The sequence below is a fragment of the Xenopus laevis genome, chromosome 3L (assembly GCF_017654675.1).
Source record: "Xenopus laevis strain J_2021 chromosome 3L, Xenopus_laevis_v10.1, whole genome shotgun sequence".
NCBI classification, from domain to species: domain Eukaryota; kingdom Metazoa; phylum Chordata; class Amphibia; order Anura; family Pipidae; genus Xenopus; species Xenopus laevis.
Window position 1 is genome coordinate 129,339,211 of NC_054375.1, and position 26,362 is coordinate 129,365,572.

Sequence of the window (26,362 nt, forward strand, 5' to 3'; positions counted from 1 at the left end):
AACTAAATGGACTTGTTGGATCCTCCTTTCTTGATTGAGGCATCAATCGGAGAGGTATCAATGTCATTGCTTGCTCACAGCTTCAAGTTGTGTATTATAGGAGAAATAAATTAAAGGAGAATTAACACTCAACAAAGAATTAGGCTAGAAATGCTACACCTACCACCCTAACCATTTAGCAGGGAACATCTGTGTCTCTAAAGATGCCCCATTAGCTCTTCCTCAGTAGCTCCTGCTCATTCACTGCACATGCTTTGGGCTGCTCTCAGTGGCGTAACTAGTTGTTACTGGGCCCCATAGCAAATTCAATTTAGGGCCCCAAAATATTTATAAGTTGGCCTATTTTACCAAGATATATTAAAATTGCTAATTAATTAGGGTCTCACTGGGCCCCCTACACTCCTGGGCCCCCCTGCAACCGCAGGGTCTGCTTCCTCTATAGTTACGCCCCTGGCTGCTCTCACTTACTTTAGCTTCAGGACTATATACACAATATAGGGAATATATAGAACATCCCAATACAAAGCTGGTTAATAATTAGCCCAGTAGCATCAGCCTATATGACAGGCAAACCTCGTTTTTCTGTTTGATGATTTGAGATGACTCCTAAGCTTAGATTCTCAACAAAGCACACTGAGCATGTGCAGAGTCACAGACACTCCTAGCAAGATCCAAATGGGGAACTCCTGTGCATAGCTATGAAGGGCTGAATCATTATAATTACAGGGCTGCTGCACCTCTGGGCTGGTACAGTAAGTTCAGTATTTAATAATACATTATTATTTAAAGGTAAACCCCCATATTATTATTATGGATAGAGAAGACAATTGATTAAAGTCACTGAGAGTGCTAAACAAACTGGCACCTCCCCACTGACTTTAGCTTTACTTGTCCTTTAAGGCAGCCAGCATGTTGCCTCTCCTTCTTAAAGGAAAACTATACCCTCAAAATGAATAATTGAGCAACAGATAGTTAATACCAAATTAAGTAGCATATTAAAGAATCTTATCAATCTGGTATATATAGTTAAGTAAATATTGCCCTTTTACATTTCTTGCCTTGAGCCACCATTTTGTGATGGTCTGTGTGCTGCCTCAGAGATCACCTGACCAGAAATACTGCAGCTCTAACTGTAACAGGAAGAAGTGTGGAAGCAAGACACAACTCTGTCTGTAAATTGGCTCATGTGACCTAACATGTATAGTTTGTTTGATTTGTTTGTGTGCACCGTGAATCGTACGATCCCAGGGGGGCGGCCCTTATTTTTTAAAATGTCAGTTTTCTATTTCTGATTACCCAATGGCACATACTACTAGAAAAGTATATTATTATGAAAATGGTTTATTTACATGAAGCAGGGTTTTACATATGAGCTGTTTTATGCAATATCTTTTTATAGAGACCTACATTGTTTGGGGGGTATAGTTCTCCTTTAACTCATACCATGAGGCAGATTCAAATCAATGATAAAACGTTATATTATGGTTTACCATGTGAAAAATTACAGCCAGAGAAAAAAACATTTCAGTTTTCCCCATGTATTGTTGATAATCAGTGAGATAAGCAGGGTCAGGTGAGGCATGCAAGGCTCACCAGGGCCACTACCACAGGGGCCCCCACACCCACTCCGGGGCCCCCTGCCGGCTGCTCGCTCACCCACCGCCTGCCCCTCCCACTCTCAGCACGCAAACTTTGGATGAAGCAACAGCAGAAGGCAGGCAGGGATCGGGTCGACAGGGCCCATGCGTGGCGGGGTCCATCGTGGTTTTTTCCCGGTGTCCCACCGGCCCAGCCTGACCCTGAAGTTTTTCTCACTGAATTGCATCTGGTTCTATGGGACAATCTGGACCTGAATTAGGAGAGAAGCTTTCTTCCTCAAATTAAATGTGGTCCTGTATAGATAAAATATATAAATAAACTGCTCAAGTATTGGGGTCCCATTCCTATTCATCAGCTACTGGTGATCCCAAAACGGCGACAAAGACCCCCAAAGCTAAACCCCAATGGAATTAGTGCTTATTTGCCGTCCTAACTATTCCTCAGTGAGGGTAAGATTTTCAATAGACGGCTTTGGGACGACACTAGAGTGACGTGCATCTGTAAACTTAATATTTAATAAGGGGGTCGTGAACCCAAAGAATGTGAAAATCACTGTGATAAGGGAAGCAGAATGGAAGGGTGGAACCTACTGCAAGAAAATGATACATATTGTCATTGCGGAAGTCAAAGATGCCCCCTAATACTGAAATGAGCAAATAATATAGAATGGCAGCACCCTGAATACATACAAGACTTATCCCAGGCAAATAGCTAAAAAGGTCTCTCTGTGCTACTGTTCTTTTAACAGTTATATCTATTTATATTTAAAACACGTGAAATCATATCAACAAATGGTTTTCCTTTATTAACCAACGACAATTAGAAACAAGTTGGAAACCGATTGGCCTCATTATGTGCGGCCATTAGAGTATCCAGCTCCACTGAAGTGCAGCACTAGCCACACAAACACACACACACAGGTGAAATGTACCTGCAAAGACTGAAATGAATGGACTTCAACAAGGAATCATTAGGCTATGCCATTATAAGGTGGAATCCAACAGCACTGGAGGAAGGAAGAAGTTTTAGAAGCAGCTTTAGGTAAGAAGTGGCATCTGATGGTTGGCCTACAAGCATGTGACATCACTTTTTTGGTCTTTTTAGTGAAGGGAGCTCATTGGTGATCCAATATCTATCTCTGTTTATCTGTGATCTATAATGCTGAATTGTGGATTGATGCTTCTCTCTCTCTATAGAGCTAGGCTGTTCAGGATTGGTGGCAAAGTGTAGGCTGTGGAAACGTAGTCCCATGATGTCATATTTATACCCTATGTCTCACCGTTAGTTGTGACGTCACCACCTTTGCCAAAGCAACAAAACGCGTAAGGCAAAGGTGTGACGTCATCTCTAAGCGCCCCAGGAGTGTTATAGCGGGTGGAAGCAATGCGGGTTGGAGCCAAAACCAATACACCAGCTTGCATAGTAACATGGACTCTACAGGGAAAGTGGAGATTTGATGTTCCTTTTTAAAACTTCTCAAATATGAGTGAAATAGTTGTTTTTTTACATATACGTATTAAAAGGTTTTACACTTTTATTTGCGCTCTACATCTTCTGACAGCAGTAATCACGTAGTACCTCATCCTGACTATTCTGCTGAATGAATTTAAAGTCTTAAACATTTGTAAGTACCCAACTTTAAGCAAAACACGTGGTGGATGTAAGAAGTATTCTAGCACCCCCTAGTGAGGTTTTGGGAGAGTGTGGAACTACAACTACCAACAACCCACTACACTTAAGATTCCTTTTATGCTGCATTCTTATTTCTCCTAGCTATCTAGCGCTGACTCATACAGACTGTGATATTGTGAATTTCTACCCGAGGAGAAATGGAAATACAGAGTCTGAACCAAATGGGAACTGCAGTAACACTATTAGCTTTATATTTCCAATTAGTAATTAGTGCTTGCTGGGGAAGTGGAAGCATTGATGTTAATTTACTTAAACCCCATACAGTAGTGCACTATGGAGTGCAAAAGTAACCAGGATCTGGCTAAGCTCTACACCTGATGCCAAATAAAAAAGTCCAGTGTGAGGCGCAATATGACCTGTCATTCATATTATTCATATGTGTATAGGGGCCCACCGCTACTGCTCCTTGAATATTGTTCAGGAAGAGGGAAGGCCTATGTTCCTGTCCCTCATAAATAAAGCCCTGCTGAACGCTGACAGTGTTGTATTTATGGGGTGAATGTAGGTCTCTGTGCTTCATGGCAATTCTCCTATCAGTAAGATACTCTGCCCTGTGGGTGGTAACTTATCCCTGTCTAGTGAGGCCGGGAGCATGTGTAATACTGGTGGAAATGAATGATAATACTGACCAACTACTGTCACTCTAGCTTTGCATCTTGGTCCTGTTTGTAAAAACTTTTGCCGCTAAATGATTCCCCGCTGATTTTTGACTGTGTTACATGTGCAAAGTTCTTACTATGAGCCGGAGCCCGAAACTGCACTGCAACCTCCGCAAGCTCTGCTTGGCCCGAGATGGATACCATGTCACTCTCATTGACGGCTGGAAACGATATTACATGAAATTAGACATCAAATAGATACAGTAACAACCAGCTGCTAAAGGAAATGTACACAGATGTGAAGCCCCTCTCTTAAATGAATATGCAATATATATACCGGTGGGGAAGCTCAACTAAAATGTAAATTGTCTTAAATAAACATAAAAAATACAAAAAAATAAATGCAGGCAGTTGTTTTAGGATTGCCATTGTCTGTACCATACCAAACATTCCTTTTAGGATCATCTTCCCTTTAAGGAGAGATTCTGTATCACTGAAATACATGCAAAAGCCTATGGCATTATTTACCAACTGGATCCTGTGCCAATCAGAAAGAATTCATCCAGCTATATATAAGAGCTATCCGCTTCCTTACTTGGGATACAGCCTCAGATGCAATACAATAATATCCGGAATCACAATCCCAGTCCTATGGATGGGGATATGGATTAAAGAGATTTACAGCACCCGTCGCCTTATCATTTATATCTCCCAATATGAGTGTGTCAACTGTGATACTGCTCCAAATTCAACCTTGTCCACGGAACTGTGTACAAGATCAGGAGATACATTACTGGCTACAAGCAAAGCCTCTACAATCATTACAGCACAATGTACGGCCTCATTCATAAATTCTCCATACATTCAAATGAATCAGAACTTTACTTTTTATAAGTATGGGTGCAATTTGATGGCTGCCTGTGAAACAGCTCTTGCTACATAGGAAAGGGGTAGGCTTTATTGATGCATTTGGTGCACACCAGTCATTTTGATACTAGTAGTTAGGAGGGTTTCCATTATGTGACCTATAGGAGGTTGCCGATTACCTGCAGCCTTTATATACACAATGCAGACCAACTGCACCAAGACCTAGATCATTCCCATATTAACTGTTATTATTACCACCGGCAAGACCAATGTTTCTGGCTTTTACTCAGGAGTAATTAACAAATCCTCAAAGACTGAATTCAGCTCATCACAGGGCTTGTAACTGAAGGAAAGCACAATGTGAAAACCGCAAACAGCACACAAATCATTATCAAGCTTCTTACTATCATACGTAATTCTCTACTCTGGGAATAGTGGATCGACCACACCAAGTGAGCCAGTGGGAGGATAGAATCCATTGTAGAGAGTGAATATCTACATAATCCATTTGAGAGAGTGAACATCTACAGAATCGACTGTAGAGAGTGAATATCTACAGAATCCATTGTAAAGAGTGAATAGCTACAGAATCCATTTGAGAGAGTGAATATCTACAGAATCCATTGTAGAGAGTGAATATCTACAGAATCCATTGGAGAGAGTGAATATCTACAGACTGCATTGTAGAGAGTGAATATTTTTCTTATAGCCTTCATTACAGCTTTTTAATTATAAATTTCTCCTTTCTCATTGGTTAAACTCATCTCCGTCTCAGCACCAATGCTCGAGGCCCAGACATAGGAATCCAATCACTCGCAGCTGGGCTGAAAGGCTCTTTTTCTAAGAAAAAAAAGCAGTCAAAAGTACCATAAACAGTAACTGAGAAGATGTAGGGCAGTGTCTGTGAAAATAAAAACCACCAATAAAAAGTAGAGAACTGATCCTGTGCCTTTGTGCTCTGAATGGCAGCAGTAAAGCAACTTCTTTCCATGATTCGAAAGTTCGCTGGTGAAGTCGTCTATGAAGTTCCTCATGTCCACTCACTTGAAGTTTACTTCTGCTCTCCCATTGGTTCAGTGCCTAGTCTGAGCTCACTTTCCCTTTCTATAGAATTACAGGAATCCAAACTGGCAGCTTGGCATTAGAAGTGCCACCACAAAGACTTTCTTTAACACCACAGGAGAATGAGACACATACTAGCAGCCATTGCCAGAGCTCAGAGAAAGAAAAGGGATATTTGCACTCAGCAAAACAGACTGAGAGCACATGATAGCAGTGCTGGGCTCAAAGTCACATTAAGCCAAGAGCAGAGCAAGTCAGCTAATAATAGAAGAGCGTTGCATGGTTTTTAGAGCAACCAAAAGATTAGTACATCGGGCAGAAACATTGCCTTCCACTCAGCTCAAGTGAATGTTCGTTCTACAGTTTTATTTCCCCACCCAATCAATGAAATGTCAGGTTAAAAAAAAAAAGATAGTTTCAATGATTATCTTATCAAGTTCTTCCTTGTAACTGTTTCATACTGTCTGGGAGAAATAATCAAGAACTCTGAACAGTAGTAACACTGCTGGGTGTGTGGTCACCAAGTTAAAAAGATGATACTCTGGGTACTTGGCGGGTGATGGGCAGAATTATTGTGCTGCTGGGTATTTACCCCTTTCAAAGGATCCTGTTTGTACAATGACACGTTACCCAATGGTAACTCTACATAAAAGTGCATGGGATGTGAAAAGCAGGTCAGAGCTTGTTAATGAGATCAGTCGAATGTAATAGTGGTGAGAGGTGTTATCTCCAGAGTGTGCTCCAGGCTGGGTGGTGGCTCGTGGAAATCAGTAGCGGGACCATTCCGATGGTGACCATACTCAAATTTAATGCGCAGCTCCCCTATCTTGGACACAGGCAGGATGTCAGGAATCCATTCGATGGTAAAAGGGGTGGGCTCTTTCTGGTCTGGGGTAGTATTACCTAAAAAAAATGAATAAGAGTGTAAAAAGATCTAGAGGTAAATAACGATTTTTAGGCAATGGGAATGTAGAATAATACTAAAATGAGTGAAGACCCCATGCACATTTTCATATGTCTGGCTCCAATTTTACAATGTAATTCTCCTACCGCACACCTGTAGTTCACCAATCCTGCAATTGGTGGTGCGTTCCTTCCGTTGACCCGGCTGGGTCCCTTAGCAACCGATGTGTATAAGAAACGGATCCGCACACACGCTGATTGATGCAGTCGGGGAATATCCCCTTTTATTCAGCCACCAAACATGATGTTTGGTGGCTGAATAAAAGGGGATATTCCCCGACATGATGTTTGGTGTCTGAATAAAAGGGGATATTCCCCGACTGCATCAATCAGCGTGTGTGCGGATCCGTTTCTTATATACATCGGTGGCTCCAATGTTAGCCATAAAATGGGCAATAAACACCAGAGCTCAACATGAGCCATATGAAGGGGGGCATGTGTGATAATGTATTCTGCTTCTTCTGTTTATTGCCTTCATTATGAACCACTAATGAATCACTGTAAGACTGATCATTTTGTATATAGATCGATGAATCATTAACCTGAAGTCTGCTGTCTTGGAAAATAAGATCATTTGGAAGACTGGACGTGCATGTTAAGAAGTCAGTTGGGAATCAGCCAAAAACATCATTCTTTGGCACTACTGTGTTATCATTAGTGCCAGATTGATTACATATATATTTATATTATTGACTGTCACTTGTTTAAAGGAGAACCAAACCTTAAAAATGAATATGGGTATAAATGTCATATTTTATATACTGAACTTATTGCAGCCTAAAGTTTCAGTTTCTCAGTAGCAGCAATGATCCAGGACTTCAGACTTGGAAAGTCTCTGTGACACTTGGGCTCTGAGCAGCTGTTGAGAAGCTAAGCTTAGGGGTCATTACAAATTATAAAGCAGAAAATGAGGTTGGTCTGTAATATAAGCTGGTGCTACAAGGCTGATTATTAAATTCAGATGCTAGATGCACTGGTTTCTGTGCTACCAGGTAGTAATTATCTGTATTAATTACTAATCAGCCTTATATTGTGACATTTCTATTCTATGTGTACTGTATATTGTGAGTGGGTCCCTAAGCTCAGTAAGTGACAGCAGCACAGAGCATGTGCAGTGAATCAGCAGAAAAGAAGATGGGGAGCTACTGGGGCATCTTTGGAGACACAGATCTTTACTGCTAAAGGGCTGTGGTTGCCTTGGGCTGATATAGAAGCTCAAAACATAATGTACAACATTTATAGCTAGTTCTGTAGTTAAACTTTAATTCTCCTTTAAGCCAGACCAAACAAAATATTAAATCGTGCCTGATCAACCAATATATATCATCATCATTTATTTATATAGCGATGTCAAGATACGCAGTGCTTTATAGTACGAGGATGTCTGTGCTGATCACTTCTTGGACACGCATGCCCTGGAAATCATATAAAGTCTAAAATCTTATGAAGGTATCTGTGCATGTATGGGTATGCTGAACTCATGTTGAATACAGATATGGGATATCCCAACTATAGGAGAGTCAAGGGTGATGTGGAGTCAGTGAATCTGTATTCAGCAGAAATTAATGTCACTAGTCACGGTCACCAGTGAACTGCACCTGTACGACATACCGACTTTCAGGAACGTTTTCAGCTCCAAAGGTCGGATTGGCTGTTTCTCTATCCGGCCATATGTCTCAGCAATGCTTTCCACTTCCACTTTGGGGCATTTGAACAGCTCATATGTTCCATCTCGGTTCTGGACAAAGCTTCGGGTAACCTCCAGTGGCACCTAATAACAAAAAGTAGAGTGCATGGAGCAGGGGAATGACACTAAGCGGCACATTAATCAAAGGTCAGATTTCAAATTCATTTGATTTTTTTAAACTCCCTTAAATTCGAATATACTCGAGATTCGACTGGAGGTTATTTAACTAAAACTCTGACAAATTTTACCGATCCGAAAACTCGATTCGAATTCAACCAAACTCAATATGAGTTTTTTCTCAGAAAAAAACTCAAATGTCAGGAAGGCTACAAACATCTCCAAATTGGTCATTGGACATCTCCCATTGACTTATATATGAATTATGAACAAGGCAGGTTTGTTCTAACGAAAATCCACCATCTGTTGCTGCTCTCTCTTCTGATTAGGCCACACCAGTCCGACCAATATAATATATGCAAAGAGGGATAGGATGGAGCACACAATTCAGCAGATTTTACTGCAAAATATTTATTAGCACAACATGTTTCTGACCTCCAAGGATCCTTTTTCAAGTGTCTTGAAAAAGGATCCTTGAAGGTCCGAAACATGTTGTGCTAATAAATATTTTGCAGTAAAATCTGCTGAATTGTTTGCTCCATCCTATCCCTCTTTGCTTATATATGAATTGGGCAGGTTTTACGTGGCGAATAGTCAAATTTGAATTCTTAAAGGGCCAAAGTATTATAATCTCGAAAATGTAATTTTAATTTAAAAAATTCTAATTGAGTTTGCATAATTCCCTAGTCAAATTTGACAGTTTTGACCATAAAATTTTTTCGAAAATTTGAATTTTCAATGCCACCCTTTTATGGGGTTGTTCACCTTACAAACACTTTTTTCAGTTCAGTTGTTTTCAGATTGTTCTCCAGAAATAAAGACTTTTTTAAATACTTTCCTTTATTTCTTTTTTACCATTTTTTTTTAAATCTAAGTTGAATGTCCCTGTCTCTGGTGTTTGAGTCTGGCAGCTCAGTAATTCAGGTGCAGATTCTGATCTGTTACAATTTTGCAACATTTAGTTGATACATTTCTCAGCAGCATCTCTGGAGTATTAGTAACTATTGTATCAATTCTAACAGATGACTGTAATGAAACTCAGGGATTTAACTCAGCAGGGACAAAGATAAGAAAGATATCAACTAAATGCATCAATTTAGAACAGTTTACAGGGTCGGCGACCCCCCTCCCAGAGCTGCTTTAAACGTGTAACATGACACTTTACACTTGAATGTAAGAAAAATGGTTGCACATAGAAAATGACGTTATTTCAGGTGATCTGAAAATAACTAGGTGTTTGAAGGTGAACATCCCCTTTAATAAATCTGTCCCTGAATCCTGACACTATTTTATTGCAGCTAGTCTGAGACAATGGCAGCACAGGCACAATTACATTCGCAAGATAATACAACAATCATAAACTCACTTCTTAATATTCTTATTAGAACAAATACAGTCCAATTAATGGTGTAAATAAGGGTATGCTATAATATGTTGCCTATCTTTTTTCCTTCAAATGTGTTTAATTATTCATTTTTTTCTGCATCTCTTCAGTTAGAAACCTTAACTGCTGCCTAGTTGCAAGGCAAAGTGACCCTAGTAATAATCCTGAATTTGGCACGGTACATATACAAAAAGGCCTGAATTGGTTAAAAAACGACCAATAAAAAAAATGTAGCCTCCCAATCAGTCTACTTGCTGATTACATGGTGTAACTAACCATAGCAGTTATACAGCTTTTTAATCTGACATGGGGCTAGACATATTGTCAGTTTCCCAGGTGTCCCAAGTCATGTGACTTGTGTTCCTATAAATTTTTGTCACTCTTTACTGCTGTACTGCAAGTTGGAGTGATATCCCCCCTCCCTTTCTCCCCAGCAGCCTAACAACAGCTCCCTGGTAGATCTAAGAACAGCACTCAATAGTAAAAACCCATGTCCCACTGAGACACATTCAGTTACATTGAGTAGGAGAAACAACAGCCTGCCACAAAGCAGTTGCATCCTAAAGTGCTGGCTCTTTCTGAAAGCACATGATCAGGCAAAATTACCTGAGATGGCGCCTACACACCAATATTCCAACTAAAAGAAATACACTTATTGGTTCAGAAATGAAAGTTTATATTGTAGAGTGAATTATTTGCAGTGTAAACAGTGTCATTTAGAAAATAAATCTACATCATAAAAATCATGATAGTAATCAAGATTAAAACTAAAGCATTAAGCTGATACAATGGTTATTTATGCATTCTCCTAAAGTACTCCTCAGATAGTAAACAAATCTAAAATCGGTTTAGGTTATACAGTTATTCTTGAAACTGATACACATATCCCATTTAACAACTTACTTGTATTGTATCAAATATCTGTTTGACATGATTGATATTGGTTATGTGCCACGTGTACTTGGCAAAGGTTCCCAGCGGAAGGGCATCTTTTCTGACGAAAGCTGAAAACGCACAGACAGTTCTGTTATTAACACAAACGCTAATTTAATCCAAAACATGCCATTCGTCTCCACTTAGTAGTCTTATAAAGAGCTTTACTTGTGGTGTAATTTGGAAGCCTCTTCCTTGTGTTTCCCATAGAAATCCTCTGCTGAAGAGTGTCAAAGAACGACTGTGGAATATGAAATACCAGTGGCTCTGGCTTACCTAGGAATAAAGACATAAAAGTATAAGCGGCTCATAAAATGTGTTATTGGAGAAATAGAGAAGGTGTCAGGGTGGAGAGATTGTGGTATTTGGGTTTTGGACACACAAGGACAGAAAATAAAAAAAACGAGGGATAGAAATAGGACACAAAAGAACAGGGCACTGGGGTTACATAAAGGCAAAGGTATATTTATATTTATTTAATTATATATATATATATATATATATATATATATATATATATATATATATATATATATATATATATATATATATATATATATATATATCTGTCCTGCTCACCATCAAACTGGTAGTGCATGGTCTGGTGAATTCTCTCTGTCACACTGGCCAGCCAGTCCTGGAAGGACAAGGATACCTGAGACTCATCGATGAGTGGGCTGCATCCTGTAAAGAAGAGAAACAGCTGCTATGTTACTAACTAGCTTTAGAATCCAGGTATAAATACATTCAAGGGGCCAATGTCCATCGTTTTTTAACCTTTATATGGACATGCTTTGTTTTCTCGAATTTCTATGAAAGTGTTGCTGACTCATCTGGTTTCAATCTTAATTTTTCATTCTACAGGTACAGGATCCCTCATCCGGAAACCCGATATCCAGAAAGCTCCAGAATGGCAGTCTCCCATAGACTCCATTTTATCCAAATAATCCACATTTTTAAAAATGATTTCTTTTTTCTCTGTAATAATAAAACAGTAGCTTGTACTTGATCCCAACTAAGATATAATTAATCCTTATTGGAAGCAAAACCAGCCTGTTGGGTTTATTTAATATTTAAATTAATTCCTAGTTGATTTAAGGCACGAAGACCCAAATCACGGAAAGATCCGTTATCCGGAAAACCCCAGGTCCCGAGCATTCTGGATAACAGGTCCCATACCTGTACTAGAATGCAAGACAATACAGGGAGTCCTCGAGTTACATACACCCGACTTACATACAATAGAGTCCTGAAGCGGATCGGGTACCCAGGTGTTACCAGCAAAAACGTGCGGAACCCTGTGGGTTGCAGGTAGAAGTTTCGGAAGCGGGTATAGATGCGGGTCTGCAGTTCCCCGGGTTTGTGGGTCGCAGGTCTTCTCAATAACGGGTTTTATCTTTTTTTTGCTTCCAATGTCACTTCCGGTTTACATTGATAGCACTTCCTGTTTCTTGATGCTCAGTGGGTCGCGGATCAGGTTGCGGATAAGCTACTTGCAGGTCGGATAGCAGGTCCAAGCGGGTAAGTATGCGGGTTGTGGGTCTGGTTCAGGTTAACATATTGGTTCCGCGCAGGACTCTAACATACAATTCACACTTACATACAGAGGCTATTACCGTAACATACTGTGGTTTGCTTGACTTTTATTACCATTTACCTTTAATAAACCACCTGCCCCCAATCCCCTCTGGTGTGTGTTGTCTACTGCAAAGCACAGAAAGGTAAAAATAAATACTATGTTAAGACTGTCTTGTTGCATTTAATAAGTAAATGTATATGTTTCAACTTACATACAAATTCAAACCTACAGACCCTATCTCGTACTCATCAAATCCCATATCCTCCACTAAAACCTTTACAAGGGTTTTACAAACAGGGCCAGTAATGGGGCATATAACATAGTATAAGCAGAAACAATCCTCTGACCAAAAGGAATTCTGCTCCAGATAGAGACAAAAGTGTTTTAAATTAATAAAAATGTAATTTACTGTTGCCCTGCACTGGTAAAACTGATCTACTTGCTTCAGAAACACAACTATATTTTGCGGAGGCAGTCATTGAAAGCTGAAAAAGGAAAAAGGCACAGGATACACAGCAGATAACAGATATGCTGTGTTTCTGAAGCAAATACACACATTTTACTAGTGCAGGGCAACAGTATATTATATTGTCATTCCGTTAAAACACTTTTATTTTTTGGTGTTACTGTTCCTTTAACTATGCAAAACTTTGCAGAAACATTTTAGGGTACAGCGCAACTTCAATATTCTTTGCACAGTACTGATCTCAACTTTGTATGTTTTTCCTTTGGGCTCTTTCAATAAAGGTAGGTAAGGGCAGAGAAACGCAGATTCGGGGAGATTAGTTGCTCGGCGACAAATCTCCTCTTCTTCGGGCGACTAATCTCCCCGAACTGCCTTCCCACCGGCTTCAATGAAAATCGCTGGCGGGATGGCACTCGGAGCACTTCGTTTTCCGAAGTTGCCTCACAAGGAATGTTCGGGCGACTTCGGAAAACGAAGTGCTAGTGTGAAAATAGCTGGCAGGAAGGCAGGAGAGGCAGTTCGGGGAGATTAGTTACCCTGAAGAAGAGGAGATTTGTTGCCGGGCCACTAATCTCCCCTAATCTGATTGTGTGTCTCTGCCCTAAATGTTGCAACCAAACAGCTGATTAAATGCAGGGCGAATAAAGGATAAATAAGATTTACAAAAAACAAATCTGAAAAATAACAGATTTACCATTGCTACTAAGTCATAACAATAGTAAATTATTTACCATTTAAGAAATATCCCAGTTGCAATACAAAATGTGAAACACTGCATTCACAAACACATAGAAGCATGAATAATACCGATGTACAGCACTGCATATTAAGATTTAAATGGGATTTATAAATAAGATCTTCGAAGGATTTCGCTGTATTCATTTGATTTATTATGAATCCGCCAATAAAAGAACTCTTGGCCCAAGAACATGACTGTATACTGAAAAATTTTAATAGTGGAGGATTTAAAACATAAATTTTAAAGCCAAAAATGTGCTGTCCTATGTTCTTCAAAGCAGCAGGTTACAGAGGCATAAATGGATATATTTCCTGAATTTTCAGGTACTGTAAATAATTATTTTTGTACCCCTTGTGCAATACATAACATACATACCACATACACAGTATCAACAGCCAGTCATTTAAAGGGGTGGTTCACTTTTAAGTTAATATTTAGTATGTAATAGAATGACCAATTCTAAGCAACTTTTCATTATTTATTTTTTATAGTTCTGACTCACTCCAGCTTTCAAATGGGGGGCACTGATGCCATTCAAGAAACAAATACATGAGGTTAAACATTTTTTTGTTATTGCTTAAAGGGGTGGTTCGCCTTCAAACAACTAGTTGTTTTCAGATAGATCACCAGAAATAATGACTTTTTCAAATGACTATTTTCTATGTGTGACCGTTTTTCTAATATTGAAGTGTAAAGTGTAATTTTTCACCTTCTAAAGCAGCTCTGGGAGGGGGGTCGCCGACCCTCTAAACTGTTCTAAATTGATACAATTAGTTGATACATTTTTTATCTTTGTCCCTGCTGAGCAGAATCGCTGGGTTTCATTACAGGCAGCTGTTAGAATTGATACAATATTTGCTAATACTCCAGAGATTCTGCTGAGAAATGTATCCACTAAATGTTGCAAAATTGTAAGCGTTTAGAGTCTGCGCCTGAATTACTGAGCTGCCAGACTTAAACACCAGACACAAACATTCAACTTTAAACTTGAAGATTTTGGAAAACCAGTAAAAAAAAAAATAAAAAAAAATAATGGAAAGTAATTGAAAAAAGTCTTTATTTCTGGGGAACAATCTAAAAAAAAACTGAATTGAAAAAAGTGTTTGGAAGGTGAACAACCCCTTTAATTCTATTAATCAGTGGCGTAACTAGATATTACTGGGCCCCACAGCAAATTATTTTTCAGGCCCCCAAAATGTTTAGAGGTTGACTTGTTTCTCCAATATTTATTGAAATTGTATATGAATTAGGGCCTCATGGGGCCCCTATACCTCCTGGGCCCCCTGCAGCCGCAGGGTCTGCTTCCTCTATAGTTACGCCCCTGCTATTAATCATCTTTCTATTCAGGTCTTCTCCTATTTTATTCCAATCTCTTATTCAAATCAGTGCATGGTTACTAGGGTAATTTGGGTCCTAACAACCAGACTGTTGAAATTGCAAACTGGAGAGCTGCTGAATAAAAAGCTAAATAACTCAAAAACCACAAATAATAAAAAATTTAAACCAAATGGTCTCAGAATATCCCTCTCTACATCATACTAATAGTTAATTTAAAGGTGAACAACACCATATAAAAAAGTGCCATTCAAAGTAATTTTCGATCCAACAAGAAAATGCTAAAGGCACTGACACACAACTGACACATGACCTGACTAAATGTACGCAAATCTAAAAGTATGTTTTTGGGGTTCAGTTTTTACCTGGCCTCTTAATAGTTGGAATGGCTCCGTGTTTTTTTGGGGAGGATTTTCTCAGGGGAGTGAGAGATGATTCTTGAACAGATGCGTTGGCACCTTAAACACAGAAGAAAGAGCCAAGTTATGATTACAAACAAATAAGACACAAAGTTGCCAACTGCTAAACAAGTCTGTATGATATACCATATTGTGAGCATGAGGCTGTCGCTTTCTATGTGAACTCATCCTGCCTGTTTTGCATTTCCCAGAGATACATGTGGAAAAGGGACAGCCAGGCCCTTTAGAAATATAAACAGAATGCTTGGGTCCAGGGGTTTTCTGGATAAGGGAATCTTTCTATAATTTGGACCCCATAAAGGGGTTGTCCATCTTTGGGTTAACTTTTAGTATGATTTAGGGAGTGATATTCTGAGTGAATTTGCAATTGGTTTTCATTTTTTATTATTTGAAGTTTTAAGGGTATTTCGTTTATTATTCAGCAGCTCTCCAGTTTGCAGTTTCAGCAATCTGGTTGCCAGGGTCCAAATTACCCTAGCAACCATGCATGGATATGAATAAGAAACTGAAATATGAATAGGTGAGGCCCTGAACAGAAACAGAGTAATACAAAGCAGAAATAACAATACTTTTGAAGCTTTACAAAGCATTTTGTTTTTAGATGGGGTCAGTGACCCCTATTTCAAAACTGAACAGAATCAGAAGAAAAAGGCAAATCATTAAAAAAAACTATAAAATAAATAAATAATGAAGACCAATTCTCATGCACGCTTGCTCATCATAGTGAGATTGGAAAATAAAAGCAATCTTTACCAGGAGTGTCGTCTTTTCGACGTTTTTTGGGTTTGAATGCTGTGGCTGGCTGCTCCTGTACCTGAACCACGGTTTCCATCTTGCAGTCTGTCTCCAAAACAGTCTCCTCTTTAAGGACTGCACATGTGCAAATCAGAGCAAGAGAAATACAGGAATTAGAGCAGGAAAACATTTTGGAAACATTCCCTGTGACCATGCACACTGGGAATAGGTACCCAGAGGCATAGCTAGGGGTACACACATGCTTTGATATTTAAATATATTTTAATTCTATGAGCTTTTCCCATAGACCCAAATAATATTGCAGTTGGGCTTATGTACAAGAGGGGCAAAAATAAATAGAGATCTCTCTCTCTATATATATATATATTTTTTTTTAAACAGACATACATGAATCTATTTACTATGCTCGCATCTCACCTCTTTGATTGCTGAGTGATGGATTGTGGGATGTGTGGGCAGTATGTTGGAAAACAGAGGGACTTCGGGCCCCAGAATCCATCACTTCAGCATAAAACAGGGTGAGAGAGGGGATGAATTACACTGGAACCTAAAACAGCGGTGAAATGGTTCCAGCTGAGTCAGACTGTAATTTGCTCTGTATGTCGGTGTAAAATAAAAAAAAAAGTTTTGGAAGTCTGGAAGCCTGTGTCAAAAGTGGGGATTTTTTTCCATTGAGCTCTGCAACATTGTCTGGCTGCTTTACATTTTTGTCACAAGGTAATCAGTATACGTCTCTTGTAAGAAAAACCCCTTAAAGAACCAGTAACATAAAAAAAAAAATTCGTTAGTATACATAGAAAAAAACACCAAGACAAATTAAACTTTAAAATCGCAAAGCCTTTATTAAGAAATAACTTACCGAAGCTCCGCTTCCACTCCTCTTCAGAAAAGGCGACACGGCGACGATCCATCGTGCGGTGCTCGATTTCTCCTCTCTGGCTATCACCTATAAGGGAGGCAGGGAGGAGAAATCGAGTGCCAAACGATAGATCGTTCCACTTTCTCAAGAGGAGCGCAAGCAGAGTTTCAGTAAGTTATTTGCGATTTTAAAGTTTCATTTGTCTTGGTATTTTTTTTTATATTTACACTAATGAATTTTTTGATTTTTTTGATGTTACTGGTCCTTTAATGTATACACAGGCCCATAAGACACCAAGCAGATTTAAGATCTCTACGGGTATGAAGGCACGCATCTGTATAAACCATAGATTTCAGCGTTTTTTACTGGCTCTACAGTAAGGCGACATCCTAAAATAAAAACTCAACAACTAAATACAGCTGATACTCTGCGTAAGTAACACAAGAAGAATCAATGTACACAAAAGAGGTCTATTCTGGGAAATAAACTGGATTTTATGAGTATCTTGCTTTCAAGAAGCTGATGCAAAAATGGAACATGAACAAATATAAATGATAGTAAAATAAGTTTTCTGACAAAATTTGTTCCTTCTAATATTTCACTGATTTCATGACACTTAAATAAGAAATTGTTGGTCACAGGTGCAGGACATTCACAAAGTGTGCTAATGAGACAAGTAAATAGTCACAGCACCAAGAACAAAAGATACAAGAGGGGGTGTGTGTGATGAGGGCAATTGTATCTAAACCATAACAATGTACATAGGGCTTTAGCTCAACCTAGAAATGCAGTGTTATATATTTCAAGGACTGAAGCCCACCCCCCTTTCCTAGACCAAGAAATGGTCAACCCCACTTTTACAAATTAATGAGATCAATAGGCGTATCGTGTTCCACTGCTCTGGGCCCTCATAAGGGACAACCAGCACCGTGTTCAAGAGAGATAAAAGTGTTCATTCTGAATGTACAAAGCACAACCCACCTACAAAACTCAAACAAAAAAAATAAATATATGGCACTTCTTACTCCTGCCTAAAGACATGCTCTTTAAAGACATATGGATCCCTCATTATTGTTGGCACAGTTTCCCTTTGTGTAATGATGTGCACTAGTACATCCCTCCCGCCATACCCAGAGACTTATCGCTGGACAGGAAGCAGAAAAACTCTGTAAATTCACTGGCTAGAGCTTCATCGCTGGCGAAGGCCCCCAGGCAAGCATAGTAGTGGATGCATTTTTCCTCAGCCTCAGGTTTTGCAGGTTGTGTTTTAGCCGCTTTCGGGGGCTGGCAGGAGCAAACGAAGACATGCCCAGGCTCAGACTGCAAACTGGGCTTCTGAGTGAAAGAAACATGAAGGAAGCCCAGGCTGTGCTGCTGGCTAGTTTTGCATCGCACCACAAGGATAGACTTGGTAATCCTCTGGACTAATGGCCCTGGCGACTCATTAGCTAACTGCCAAATGCTTTGTTTGGTCTCTGGCGGGATCAGCATGGCATTTAGAAGTGAGTTTTTTAGTGGCAAAGGCTCAGCCTCACTCTGGCAGTCCATAGCCAACTTGATATGCTGGCAGTGGTTTTCTACAACCCCGCGTGCTGCAGCCTTGAGACAAGATGGGGCTAGGCAGCGACCTGAGCTTATCTGGGTTATAACTGTACCTTCTTCAGTCTGGATAGTGGTCTCTGAGAGACCCAAGACCACCAAACATCTGTGGTCATGTCCCCTGTCCCTCTGCCTGACAGAGAATATCTGCACATCGGACCCGGTATGAAGCTTGACTGCAGCCTTACTGGGTTGTTTGCGATTCCCAAAGCGGAACACCACGCCACAGCTCTTGTTCTTGCAGCTCAGGCCTCGGGTGCCGTTGTATGTACCACAGCGCGGGCATTTTCTAATTCCTCGCAGGGTGGCTTTTCCTAAGTTGGCAAGGAATTCTGGAACTTTTGGCTTAGCTGAACTGGGTTCCATTCTTCTTTAAACCCTGCAGAGGTAGAAAATGGTCAAGGCAATATTAGATATTCTGTAAGCAAAACTCACATTCAGAATAGCTCTGGCAACAGACGCTCATCTCATGATCATAATTGATCAGTATAAACTGGAAATTCACATTGTGTATTTATGGTTTTATATCTTTTTAAATGATAACCGGATTCCAACCAATGGCAGCCCTCTGTCAGCCTTTGAGTATTGGAAGAGACTAGGGCTGAAACTGAACAAGAGTTTGTCAGCCTTTAGGTATTGGAAGAGGCTGGGGGTAAAACTGAACAAGAGTTTGAGGGCTATTAGTTTCACGTCACTGATTTGCATTGTTATCCTTTTTTGAAAGTTGGGGGGTCCCTTCTGAAATCACTATTCCAATTTCTCTGGGAACAGTGCACACTTTGGGCTCTTGTATTCAGCGTATGATGAAAAATAACTCTGAAAACTACTAGTTTAATTAAAAATATAATGTATTTGGTGATTTGATTATCACTCAGAAATGTATCTGTGTTTTTTTAAAAGGTACCGGAAGAATGAGACCAGTTACCATTATTTTCAATGCTTAGTCGGTGTTTAACCTTTACCTCTTCTGAAAGGGGTGGTTCATCTTCTTTTTTTTTTTTTTTTTGACCAATTTTGCATGTTTACTTACTATGGGGGTGGTTCATCTTTAAGTTAAGTTTTAGTATGTTATAGAATAGCTAATTGTAGGCAACTTTTCCATTGGCCTTCATTTTTTTTTTATAGTTTTTGAATTATTTGCCCCCTTCTTTTGACTCTCTCCATCTTCCAAATGGGGGTGAGGCCCTCTCCTATTCTTATTCTAGTCTCTTATTAAAATCAGTGCATGGTTGCTAGTGTAATTTAGACCCTTGCCACCAGATTGTTGAAACCGCAAACTGGAGAGCTGTTGAATAAAAAGCTAAATAACTCAAAAACAAGACATTTTTCAAAATTAAAACCAATTGCAAATTGTCTCCGAATAGCTCTCTCTAAGCCATACTAAAAGTTAATTTAAACATTTACAATTTCATGGTATTTCTCAGCAAATTGCTGTGCAGTGGTTACAACAATTCCACAACACAACAAAGCTATCTCATATAAATTTGACACCATCAGCAAATCTGTTTAGGTTTCTTCCCACACTCCAAAAACATACAGGCGGGTTATTTAGCTCCAGCAGAAATGGACCCTAATGTGTGTGTCCATTACAGGGAAATTAGAATTGGTAAACTCCACTGGGGCAGGGGCCACTGGCAGTTTGGGTTGGGTGTGGGGCATACTGGGAAAGCACACTCCTTCAAAAGACACTGTCTTGTAACTAGAGATGTGACAGAAGTAGCGTACAGAGCAGGAAGATGTGAGTATTAGTGACATGTGGATCAGGAAAAACTCAAACTGCACCCGACTCTAAGGGTAGAACTCCACGGGCAATTTTACCTGCGATACCTTCCGTTCCGACGCGATGAGATTCATTGCAGGCGTCATGTCAGATGCGCCGAATCTAAGGTAAGCAATACAAAACTCACACGTACAAGCTGATTGCATCCGGCATGACACAACTGTCGGATGCGAATGCTGCATGTTGCGTCTTCATCCGACAGTTGTGTCTGATGCAATCAGCTTCTATGTGCGACTTTTGTATTGCGTACCTTAGATTCGGCGCATCCGACGTGACGCCTGTGATTAGTCTCATCGCATCGGAACAGACGGTATAATTGCCTGTGGAGTTCTACCCTTACTCACAAAATATTGTCATTGTAGGACCCACACCCGACCAGTACCTTCTCTCTTTCTGTACACTACTTCTGTGTGTGCTTCTGGTTCAAAGACAGGGGATTTTGGAGCAGAGGCAGGTTGTACTTCCCCAGTCTGACCCAAACTCAACCCTGTCACCCAAATTTCAACCAGAACCTGCTTAGCTGGTTAACTTGGGTGCAGGTCCTACAGTGGCAACCAGGGTCCCACTGGGGGGCCCACCGGGACCGCTATCCAGGGCCCCCCTCCGTGCCCCCTGGCCTCCATACTCGATGGCGAACATGCGCACAAGAAGGCGCACATGCGCACAAGAAGGCGCACATGCGTGCACAGAGCCACACAGCGCTGCTTTGCAAATAATTTTTTTTTTCAGGCCCAGGAGATCCGGAGAGTGGGTCTGGCTCAGCGGGGGCCCATGAGGGCCGGGGGGCAACCGGGTTCTTTCCCGGTGTCCCGCTGGGCCAGTCCGACCCTGATGGCAACATTTTGTGCATTACGGTTGGGTGCAGGTTGACTTTGTTCTGAGCAGCACATGACTGAATATGTAGGGTTGCCACCTAGCTGGTAAAAATTATGACTGATTCCAATGTTATTAAAGTACATGTAAAGTCTAAAAGAGAATAAGGCTAGAAATGCTGTATTTTGTATACTAAATATAAACATGAACTTACTGCACCACAAGCCTAATCAAACAAATAATTTATGCTTTCAAAGTTGGCTACAGGGGGTCACCATCTTGTAACTTTGTTAAACATCTTTGCAAGACTAAGACTGTGCACATGCTCAGTGTGGTCTGGGCTGCTTAGGGATCGTCATAAACAAAGCTGCTTGAGTTCTGCATGGCTGGGAAGTAAGGCGGGGGCTCCCCCTGCTGTTCATAAGTATGATTGTTTCCCTGCTCAGCAGTTAGGGACCGTCTGACAATTCCTATCCACAGCAGTAAATGAAGGGAGAATTTCCCTGCATACAGTCAGGTTTCTTATAAAAACGGTACACATTTTTTAATTAAAGTATATTGGAGATAGGTTTCTTTTTCATTAAAAAAAAGTAAAAATGGGTTTATTTTTTTGCCTTTACGTGCCCTTTAATAGGGAGTAAAGATAAATATATAGGAAGGCCGGTATTTTTTTCCAGAAAAGGTGGCAACCCTGTGAATATGTGATGTATAATCCGTGGAAAATGCTGGTGTTATATAAATAAAATGATATTGGTGGCAGTTTTTTTTCCACACTCGGTTTTGTATTTATTTCTTGCAAAAATAGGCAGGAGCCATGACAGTCCTTCTGTTACAAGATTTGTCAGCTGCTCTTCTCCGAATATGAAGAGTTGTCAGAAGAATGATTGAGCCGCCATGTCCAGCTGATACAAGCTCTGCCCATCACACAGGTGCAGCTGTCATTGTTGCACAGAGGCGCAATGTACAAGACAAGAAGGTGAATTGTGCCGGGGAGTAGCGGGACTTCCGGCAGTTCTGTGCCAGTGACGTACAACCGTTACATACATTGACAGGCCTTACAAAACTACAAGTCCCAGCAGGTTTCCCTGACAGGTTGACGCTGGGGGTTGTGGTCCTGTAACAGCTGGGACTGAGACTGGAGGTTGCTCGCCTCTGCTCTTTATACTACATCCCATGCCTTCTGGGTGGGTTCGCGCACTTCCTTCTGGGGCTACGCTGCCTACAACGCGCCACATACTGTCCCGTTTTCATTGACCCTCGCTGCAACCCGCGACTAACAGCTCTGACGTCACTTCCTGTGCTTTGCAGCGATCGCCGACGGTTGCAATGCAACGGTATAAACCGATGCACGCGCTTCCCTCTCGCACACAGCTTATTGCATCGAACGCGGGGCTCCTCCTTTTAACCTTACCTTGTGCTGGTAGCTCACCCGGGGCCCCTGAGACCGCGTACGGGCCCTTGCCTCAGACCCCTCACTAGAGCTCCTTACAAACGAGAGGGGCTCTGTAACGGACAGAGGGATTGAGCGGCCGCGGTCACATGAGCTTCGACGTCACTAATGCATGATGGGACATGTAGTTCTCTGCTATCTTTACGCCAAACAAAAAGACTGCTCGCGTGTTATTTCATCTAAATAAGAACAGCATTCGGGGTTGTTCCATTAACATTGTTTTGATAAATAAATGAAGCTCTGCCTGGGGAAGGTGAATTATACCCTGGGGAGGGTGTGCTATAATAATCACCTTGCTCCTGTTGTGGAGAATCTGTGTTGTTCTAATACAAGATCAATAATGTTTCCCAGACTTGTAGATACAATGGCAGCAGCAGCCTGACTGAAATACAGGCCCAACTTCATTGCTATTGGTTTGGCTACAGCTCCCAGCATTATGTGAAATCGTTGCAGGGGTTTATCGTTCAGAATGGGGGCAGCTGGGTATTACTGACAGTTAGGGTTGCCACCTTTTCTGGGAAAAAATACGGGCCTTCCTATATATTTATCTTTTTTTCCTATTAATACCATTGGCATCCCAATTTTACCGGCTAGGCGGTAAAATACCGGCCAGGTGGCAACCCTACTGCCAGTTGACAAATGCTGTGTGGGTAGTAGGGTTGACACCTTCTCTGGAAAAAAATACCGGCCATCCTATATATTATCTTTTTTCTAGGGATGCACCGAATCCAGGATTCGGGATTCGGCCTTTTTGAGCAGGATTCGGATTTGGCCGAATCCTTCTGCCTGGCCGAACCGAATCCTAATTTGCATATGTAAATTAGGGGTGGAGAAATCAAATAACTTTTTGTCACAAAACAAGGAAGTAAAAAATTGTTTTCCCCTTCCCATCCCATGCAAATTAGGGTTCAGATTCGGTTCGCTATTCGGCCGAATCTTTCGCAAAGGGTTCGGCCGAATCCAAAAAAGTGGATTCGGTGCATCCCTACTTTTTCCCTTATTAATAACATTGGGATCAACCATAATTTTTACCAGTCAGGTGGTAACCCTACTGCCAGTTGACAAATGCTGTGTGGGTAGTAGGTTTGCCACCTTTTCTGGAAAATAATACCAGCCTTCCTATATATTTATCTTTTTTTCCCTATTAATAACATTGGGATCAGCCATCATTTTTAATGGCCAGGCGGGTAAAACACCACACAGGTGGCAACCCTATGGGGCACATTTACTATGGGTTGAATGGTTAATTAACCCTCGATATTCGACCCTCAAAGTAAAATACTTAGAATATAGAAGTCGAAGGATTTACCGCATTTACTTAGATCGAAGGAACAATTAAATCCTTTGAATCGAACGATTCGAAGGATTTTACTTCGATCACAAATTGCTTAGGAAGCTTATGGGGAAGGTCCCCATAGACTAACATTGGTGCTCGGTAGGTTTTAGGTGGCGAAGTAGGTAGTCAAAGTTTTTTTTAAAGAGGCAGCACTTCGACTATCGCGTAGTCAAACGATTTTTAGTTCAAATCATTTGATTCAAAGTCGTAGTCGAAGGTCGAAGTAGCCAATTCAGTGGTCGAAGTAGCCAAAAAAATTCGAAGTTTTTTTTCATTCTAATCCTTCACTCGAGTTAAGTAAATGTGCCCCTAAGTGTGGGGGACACACAATGCACAACATCACCACACATCTGTTATACAGTTTGCTTTACTGTACAAGGCTAGACATGGGATCCAATTGTAATATCATATGTTTTCTGTCAATTAGAATATCCACTATTTCCAAAAGTACTATACTTACAGATATAGATTATCTATATAGTGACTGTAATTATGATATAATGCTGCCAAATAGTTATTTACACACTTTAACAATCTTTCTGTTCAATGAACATACAGCATGTTGACAGAATTGTATTGACAGCCTATAATCCAGAGCGATTACAATGCGAGATTGACTGTACATATAAAGATAGTTGTACAAAAGAAGCCAGGCAAATAAAACTGTCAAACCTGGCTGGTCACCAAAGCGGTCAATATCCATGGCTGCTTTCTGTACGGAGTATTCACTCAACTCATACGTACTGATAATTGTACAAATCATATCTGATGACAATAACTATATGTCCACTCCTCCCATTGTTTTAGTTAACTACATTGAACAAAACCCAGGCCCACATATCAAGCACTGAGGGTGAAGAAACCAGGCACCCACAGCCATTGTCCTCTCCTACCTTTCTCTCTTCTTGCCCATTACCTCTTGAAATTCATCTGCAATGAAACCTCCCAGTACACTCCCTTTGGAGCACCAGCCCAATATTTGATTCAGCCATGACATTTATGGGCCAATCCCCATAAACCACTGTTAACAGGACTTAGTATTGTATTATTCATACCTGTAAAGTTGACACTGCACTCAGATTGGACACTTTATGGGCAAGAATATTTCCTTCTATCTTCTTCCTTTTCTGGATTTCTCCTGTTACAATCTGACTTTCATAATACTAATGGTATGTTATAGATTAGAATGTATAATTCTAAGCAGCAGTTTTGACACATTTTTTTATTTCTTATAGTTTATGAATTATTTGCCTTCTTCGTCTGTTACTTTCCAGCTTTCAAATGGGGGGGTCACTGATCCAGTCTAAAAAAGTTTTTTTTATTTTTTTATTATTGCTACATTTAATTACTCATCTTTCTATCAAGGGCATTTCCTATTCATATTCCAGTCACTTGTTCAAATCAGTGCTAGCAACCAGATTGCTAAAACTGCAAACAGGAGAGCTGCTGCATTAAAACCTAAACTCAAAAAATACAAATAATAAAAACCAATGGCAAATTGTATCACTCTACATCATAAAAAGTAAATGTAAAAGTGACATCCCCTTAAACGGTAGGTTGCAGAACAAAAAGTAGCCTTATTAAAAAAAAAAAAAAAAAAAAAGATACCCATTTTGTGATCTGCAACACACAAAAAAGCAAATTTTAATGTCACCTAACCCTGTACCCCGGACAAAAACTGGTGTTCTTTGGGGGGAGAGGGGGAAAATCTTGGCCAAGAGCTATTTAGCACTGTCCCTTACAGTCAGCAATATATCGCAGAGATGCACCAAATCCACTATTTTGGATTCGGCTGAACCCCCGAATCCTTTGCAAAAGATTCAGCAGAATACCGAACCAAATCCTAATTTGCATATGCAAATTAGTAATGGGGAAAACATTTTTACTTCCTTGTTTTGTGACAAAGTCATGCAATTTCCCTCGCCACCCCTAATTTGCATATGCAAATTAGGATTCAGATTGGCCGGGCAGAAGGATTCAGCCGAATCCGAATCTTGCTGAAAAAGGCCGAATCCCGAATTCGGTGCATCCCCAATATATAATTCTGATCAATGCACTACACCATATCTACCATGGGCCTAAAAATTATAATCCACAGACTTCAAATTAAGTCAATTGTGTAGAAGAAAACCTTTGTTTTAAGGGCATCAGTTAGCTCTGCAATTTTTCTGCACATGGGTGGGCTGACATTAACATGGAATGTTTTCCAGCAACGCAAAGCATTAACCAGTCACATTCAAAGTTTCCCATTTCCAAATTCAGCCAACTACAACCCACATCATTTGTTTACTCAGCATTGACATTACACCTTGGGAAATTAAAAAATTG

The 26,362-nt window shown here is 40.3% G+C and overlaps 1 protein-coding gene across 5 annotated transcripts; it reads right to left on the reverse strand.

The window, feature by feature from the left end:
* Window positions 1–2,383: 2,383 nt before the first annotated feature.
* Window positions 2,384–22,850, reverse strand: c2orf42.L (chromosome 2 open reading frame 42 L homeolog). 5 transcript variants are annotated; one of them, XM_018253390.2, is made up of 9 exons: window positions 22,660–22,838; window positions 18,187–19,034; window positions 16,195–16,311; window positions 15,388–15,480; window positions 11,483–11,587; window positions 11,072–11,179; window positions 10,874–10,974; window positions 8,394–8,553; window positions 2,384–6,722 (listed from the first exon to the last, which is right to left on the reverse strand). In XM_018253390.2, exons 2-9 carry the CDS (start codon window positions 19,019–19,021, stop codon window positions 6,514–6,516), a joined length of 1,728 nt encoding a protein of 575 aa, XP_018108879.1. In that variant the 5' UTR covers window positions 19,022–19,034; window positions 22,660–22,838; the 3' UTR covers window positions 2,384–6,513. The 5 variants fall into 5 exon arrangements, with proteins under 5 accessions (XP_018108879.1, XP_041442881.1, XP_018108881.1 ...); XM_041586947.1 differs by having other exon boundaries at window positions 18,712–19,034; window positions 22,660–22,817; XM_018253392.2 differs by having other exon boundaries at window positions 18,844–19,034; window positions 22,660–22,813.
* Window positions 22,851–26,362: the final 3,512 nt, after the last annotated feature.